The following is a 6,817-nucleotide window of genomic DNA, read 5'->3' as shown; positions in this document are numbered from 1 at the left end:
TTTAATAGTCCAAGTTGTTACGGAAATGTGCAGTTGGTCTTTTGCTACCTAGTTTCCTGAGCACCGATGAATTCATGTCCAGCTCTATGGCAATCTTGTAGTCTAGCCAATGGCGACTGGAGACTATACGAGTGCACATAATTCTCTGCCGCAGAAGACCGTCGGGTTCCTAGCCAGGAGGAAATTGCAGTTGCCGCTTTAATTTGGCAGGACACGAACCTTCCACCAACCAAATACTTGCAGACTCCTCAAAATATTACTTTCATTTTGCGCAGGCACAAGCTGCTCACTCCTTGTCAGCAACGCTCCTTAAACCGATGCAGCTTTTAATTCTCGCTTTGCCCGCTGACACCCACATTGTGACATCTTTACACAGAAAAATAAAGTTTTGTTTTGTTTTTTTTTTTAATTAGGTTTCACACACACGTTAGTTTTCAGACGGGAGTATCTCTGTCCCCTGGTCCCAGTCCTTCCAGAGCGCACACGCACACACTCATACACACACCACACAGATATACCTCCACGTATAGAGTCGTTCACACACACACACACGCTCTGATGTGGAGGGGCGCTGCGCTCAGCAGAGCGCATCCCTGCCTCCCTGGCTGCCCGCCGCGCTGCCGCAGCCTCAGCGGGAGCCTCGCCGCCCTCCCCGATGTGCCCGTGACTGTTGGCCAAGCCCCCCCTCTCCCACCCTCCCCTCGGCGGCAGCGGCGGCGGCGGCGGCGGCGACAGCAGCGGAGCCGGCAGCAGCAGTTTCGCGAGCGGAGGGGGAGTGTCCAGGGGGGTGAGCGCCGCACAGCCCAGCCCAGCCCAGCCCAGCCCAGCCTAGCCCAGCCCAGCCCGATCCGGCCCGACCCAGCGCGGAGGCAGCAGCGGCGGCGGCGGACGGGGGAATGGGCAGCAGCGGGGAGGAGAGGCGCCGGGCGGGCGGCGGAGCAGCCGGGTTGCTCGGGCGCAGCCGGCGGCAGCGACCGGGCATGGGGTTCCCGGGCGGCCGCGGCAACCCCACCGTCCGCGGCAGCCTGCAGGTGAGGGCTGGGGCAGCGGGGGGGAGGCGCCGCGTCCTGTCCACCCCGAGACCGGCTTCGCATGTAGCAGCAACACTGGGAATAAAACAAAACACCCCAAAACAACCCAGAGCATTCGTATACATATTCGTATGTGTATGTTGTTGTGGGTTTTATTCCTCTTAGCTCCGATCTCCACAGATCAGAACAGCCGTGAAAAGTTTATTTTTCATTGCTGCTGCCGACGCGCGTTGTAGCAAAGAGCAGCGGAAAAGGAAAATGGGTGATTAAAAAGGGGAGAAGGAGGAAAAATCCTCCATGGAGACGATGCCCGAAGTTAGTTTCGGGAGCCCCTTTCAGTACGCTAGGGGCTGGCGACAGTTAGCAACGCGCGCAACTTCCGCGCAACCTCTCCGCGGCTTCCTCTGCTGAGCTCCCGTTCGAGGCCGGGGGACGGGACGGACCGTGGCGGGGCTGCGCGGCCGCGGGCAGAGATCCGGAGCGCGGCGGGGCGCGTGTCGGGCGGCCGGGCGAGCTCCGCCGGGCCCCCGGTGGTCTGCTTGGTGTGGGCCGTATCCCCGCTGCACCGCAAGGCCCCTGGGCACGAGGGAGGCTTTGGGACGGGGCGAGGGCAGGGGGAGAGTGCGGGACGCGTTTCCCGTTGCTGCTGTGGAAAGGGAAAGGGCGAGCAGATGCTTGGTGCTGTGCAGGGGGATACCTCGGCTTGGGATGTTCTTGCTGTGGGGAGTGTAGGTGCTGCCTGTGAGAAGGGGGCCGAGCTTGAGGTGGTGTATTGAGGTGGTGTGGGGAGGGAGGAAAGGGAAGATGGCTCTTTGGGGCGCAAATGCTGCTGGTTGGTGGGGAGGCAGGGTGCCCCCAGGCCATCCCTGGCAGTGCGTATTTGCTGTGGGGAATGCAGCTGGTGTTGCCTGGAGGGTACAGATGATGCCCTGGAAGTAGCTGCTGTACTGGGGGAAGAAAATGGGGGGGGGGGGAGACGGAGGATGGCTTCATGTTGCAGATGCCGCACTCCCTGCTGGCAGTGGCAGTGGCTGTGGGCGGCGAGGGGGGGACTGCCTGCTACTTCCCCTCCTTCTCTTAACACCACCTCTTCCCCTGTGCCTCTCTCTTCAGCACTTGATCCTCTTCCTGCTCTTCGTTGGACCTTTCAACTGCTTTGCCAGTTACAGCCGTGCAACCGAGCTCTTCTACAGCCTCAGCGAAGGGCTGCCTGCCGGTGTGCTCATTGGCAGCCTGGCCCGTGACCTGCGCCTCCCGATGGCTAGTGGGCAGCACCCTGCGGCCTCCCAGCCCCCACTCTCCTTCACCCTGGCTTCCCATGGTTTTGGGGAACAGTATGTGCAGCTGGACAACCGCTCTGGAGAGCTGCACACCTCAGCCATGGAGATCGACCGGGAAGCTCTGTGCATGGAGAGCAGTGGGGTCACCATCTTTGGGGCAGTGGCTGGTGCTGCCTCTTCCTCTTCTTTACCCTCATCTGAGTCCTGCCTGCTGCTTCTGGATGTGCTGGTGCTGCCACAGGAGTACTTCCGCCTAGTGAAGGTAAAAATCGCTATCCGGGATGTCAACGACAATGCGCCCCGCTTCCCTGTCCCCAACATCCGGCTCTCGGTGCCTGAGAATGCACCTGTGAACACCCGCTTGGCTATTGAGCACCCTGCCTTTGACCCTGACGTGGGCACCAACGGTGTCCAGACCTACCGCCTGCAAGATAACTATGGTGTCTTCACCCTGGATGTGGAGGAGAATGAGAGCGGGGAGAGGACTCCCTACCTGATCATTATGGGAGCTCTAGACAGGGAGACAAGGGAGGAGTATGTCACAGTCATTGTTGCTGAGGATGGGGGGACTCCTCCACTCGTGGGCAGTGCCACCCTCACCATCGGCATCAGTGACATCAATGATAACTGCCCCCAGTTCAGTGACTCACAGATCAATGTCACCCTTTATGGGAATTCCAGTCTAGGGACACACGTGGCCACTGTCCACGCTGTAGACATGGACCTTGGATCCAATGCCCAGATCTCCTACTCCTACAGCCAGAAGGTCCCCCAGCCATCCAGAGACTTATTCCATCTGAACAAAAGCACAGGAGTGATCACACTCTCCAGTAAAGTTGATGGGGACACTCCAAGGCTTCACAGGCTAATCATCTTGGGCAATGGTCCTGGTTGTATCCCCGCTGTGATCACAGTGCTTGTAACCATCATCAAAGTCATGATGAGGCCACCTGAAGTTGTCCCTCGTTTCATAGCTAATGAAGCAGAAGGGGTGGTGTACTTAAAGGAATTGGAGCCTGTCAACACACCAATAGCATTTTTTACCATCAAAGACCCTGATGAAAAATACAAAGTCAACTGCTATTTGGATGGTGATGGGCCTTTCAGACTTTTGCCATACAAGCCATACAACAATGAGTACCTGTTGGAGACCACAAAGCCTTTGGACTATGAGACACAGCAGTTGTACGAAATCTCTGTAGTTGCGTGGAACTCAGAAGGATTCCATGTCAACAAAATAATCAAAGTACAGGTTCTGGATGACAACGACAACTCACCAGTTTTCTCTCAACAGCTGATAGAATTATCCATTGAGGAGAACAATGTTCCCAATGCTTTCTTGACCAAACTGCGTGCTACTGATGCTGACAGTGGAGAAAGAGGGCAGGTGTCCTATTTCTTAGGTCCTGATGCCCCTTCCTATTTTTCTTTAGATAAAACCACAGGAGTTCTTACAGTTTCCACTCAGCTGGACAGAGAAGAAAAAGAGAAGTACAGATACACTGTCAAAGCAGTAGATTCTGGGTTCCCTCCGAGAGAATCAATAGCAACTGTCACCATCACTGTATTGGATAAAAATGATAATAGTCCAAGATTTATCAATAAGGATTTCAGCTTTTTTGTGCCAGAAAACTTTCCAGGTTTTGGTGAAATTGGAGTTATAAGTGTCACGGATGCTGATGCAGGGCAAAATGGATGGGTTGCTCTTTCAGTTCTGAATGGAAGTGATATTTTTGTCATAGATACTGGAAAGGGAGTTCTGAGAGCTAAAGTCTCCCTGGACAGGGAACAACAAAGCTCCTATGTTCTGTGGATTGAAGCAGTCGATGGTGGTGATCCTGCGCTGTCTTCTACAGCCAAAATAACTATCCTTCTTCTGGACATAAATGACAATCCCCCTTTGGTATTGTTTCCTCAATCTAATATGTCTTATTTGCTGGTCCTTCCTTCTACACTTCCTGGCTCTTCCATCACTGAGGTCTATGCTGTTGATAAGGACACTGGCATGAATGCAGTCATAGCTTACAGCATCATAGGAAGAAGAGGCCCTCGACCAGAGTCATTTAGGATTGACCCTAAAACTGGTAATATTACCTTGGAAGAGTCACTGATGCAAAATGACTATGGCCTCTATCGGCTGCTCGTAAAAGTTAGTGATCACGGCTATCCAGAACCTCTCTATTCCACTGTCATGGTGAACCTTTTCGTCAATGACACTGTTAGCAATGAGAGCTACATTGAAAGTTTGTTACGAAGGGAACCTGATATCAGTATAGAAGAAAAGCAGCCTCAAATATCCATAGAGCCTACACATAAAAAAATGGAGTCAACATCCTGCATGCCTACCCTGGTAGCTCTGTCAATAATAAGCTTGGGTTCAATCGCTTTAGTAACAGGGATGGGCATTTACATCTGCCTAAGAAAAGGGGAAAAACATCACAGAGCAGATGAAAACCTGGAAGTACAAATCCCATTAAATGGAAGAATTAACCTGCATATGTTGGAAAAGAAACCAATGGGGATTTCTAACATTTGACATTTCTTTGTGGATAAATCAAACATCTTGGACAAGGAAAAACCTTGGACAACTCTGAATCGTCTAGCTGTGGGTCGTATTGACAGATGTTGCAATGAGAGACTGCTAATTTATAATATTATAATTGTAAATAGCTGTTTACAGTTTTTTAAATTCAAATTCAGTGTACAGCTTTTCTATGAAGCCTTAGTAACTAACAGCTAGCACCCTGTCTATAAATACATGGGCATCATTTGCAGCTTTCATAAATCAGTAAAAGCAGTGATCATAAAAAAAGGGAAGGTAAGATGATTCCTTAAACTCAAGTTTTAAAAGTCTTTTTAACCACAAGAGGACATCAGATACTCCACAGCAGCGAACTGTTCGAGGTACTGTCCATGAGGTAAACAGAGTATATTTTAAATACATTGGTTTTAATATAAAATACACATTGGCATACAGATGGAAAAAAAAAAAAAGTCTGTCCCAATGTATGTATAATTAAAAGAATTAAGATGCACTAGTAATAGTAATAGTAAGGAATAAAAGAAGTTACAATAAAGGGTAAAAAATGCACTAGAAATGAAAAAAGTAAAACTGAATGTTTATTACCTCACAAGTAAAGCTTATAAAGTAGGATAGAAAAGGCATTAACAAGAAGTGCAATTCCTGTTGAGCAAGAGTGCAAGCTATTGTAATGAGAATCTGAACTGCTGTGACATATCTTTCATTTGCTCCAGATTTCACCCACATTATCGTTTGCTCTAGCAATCTGCTGGCCATTTTTATGGAAAAATTATATTTCATATTTCCTACAGAAAATAATGGCACAACTCCATGCTCATCCTCATAAACATGCCAGATGCAAGGAAGCAAGGGAATGGCTAAATCTTTAGTTGTCACAGAAGTGGTGATATTTTTTGTACTTTGAGCAATCTGTCAGTAGTACTCCATCAGTTTGGTTGTGTAATAGTTTTTTCATGTGATACTTCTGAATCTGATCTGCCAGATGAAAACAAAAATTGCTTCATATTCTAAGGAATTATAGGACTTAGTTTATTCTGACTGTTGCTCCTTTCTAGATTGCTATTTCATGTGAGAGATCTTGTTTTTGACTTTTGGCGACCATTCCTGGCTCCTCTTCATTGGCTTTGATTTTGGATTAGATCCAAAATCTAACTTGTAAGACTGGTAGCATATTTTCTTGGTAATTTATTCTTTGCCGTATCCTGTGTAACAAAGCAGCAGGTTTATTGATGATGTATCACTTTCACTCCATTTTAAGAGATGAGAACTATCTTTTGTATGATGATTATATGATCAAATTTCTCTGTGTGAACAAGATAAATTAGTGTTATGCTTAAAACTGATTATTTTGATTTCTGGCATCATATGTCTGTAATGTACCAAAAGTGTTTATATGTCTGCAAATTAAAGCTATATATTTTCATAATAACTTACTCTCTGCCTCTCATGTAGAATTTTAAGTATAAAACTAAATATTATTTTAGTTATAAGAAATGCATATTTTGCAAATGCTTCAGTGATGGCTATCTTGTCTGACATGTCATAATACTTCCCCAAATTAGTACTTCAAAACATTAATGAGAATTTACATACTTCTTGAAATTACTGGCAAAGACACTTGTATTTTAGCAGATACAGGTGGGGCAGCAGCTGATACCTGTTTTAAAAGCAGGGAATGCAGTCTGAGGCAGGTTTTGATTTTTCTCTCTGTGACTCACACATTACTACACCTTGAGCCTATTGAAATGTTGAAGCTTCATATCAATATTGGTTCTGCTTAGCCTAAGTAACAGTATTATCATAATGCCCAGATTTTGCCATTCTACCTATAAGAAATAGCTATTTTTTCACATCAGAATATTTTGTTTATGCACAGTTTGATAGCTGTGTTTCATGAAAAATTAATTCAGCCTGTCAGAGGTTTGTGGTTAATCACCTTTTAAGATTTATTTTCATATTATTAA

General features: G+C 47.6%; 1 protein-coding gene across 1 annotated transcript; it reads left to right on the top strand.

Annotated features, from left to right (window-relative positions):
• Nucleotides 1-878: 878 nt before the first annotated feature.
• Nucleotides 879-6,286, top strand: PCDH20 (protocadherin 20). Its single transcript, XM_062636866.1, has 2 exons — nt 879-1,031; nt 2,145-6,286. Exons 1-2 carry the CDS (start codon nt 897-899, stop codon nt 4,845-4,847), a joined length of 2,838 nt encoding a protein of 945 aa, XP_062492850.1. The 5' UTR covers nt 879-896; the 3' UTR covers nt 4,848-6,286.
• Nucleotides 6,287-6,817: the final 531 nt, after the last annotated feature.

Source organism: Pezoporus occidentalis, unplaced genomic scaffold, assembly GCF_034315485.1.
Source record: "Pezoporus occidentalis ecotype Australia unplaced genomic scaffold, CSIRO_AGI_Poc_V1 ctg5, whole genome shotgun sequence".
NCBI lineage: Eukaryota > Metazoa > Chordata > Aves > Psittaciformes > Psittacidae > Pezoporus > Pezoporus occidentalis.
Note: the sequence above shows the minus strand (reverse complement) of the source record. Positions and strands in the feature narration are given on the sequence as shown.

What these genes read in the sequence shown, in the direction of transcription:
- PCDH20 (XM_062636866.1), top strand. Translation starts at nt 897, where the DNA reads ATGGGCAGCAGCGGGGAGGAGAGGCGCCGGGCGGGCGGCGGAGCAGCC. An exon ending in CCGTCCGCGGCAGCCTGCAG is followed by an intron (nt 1,032 to 2,144) that starts GTGAGGGCTGGG and finishes CTCTCTCTTCAG; the next exon opens with CACTTGATCCTCTTCCTGCT.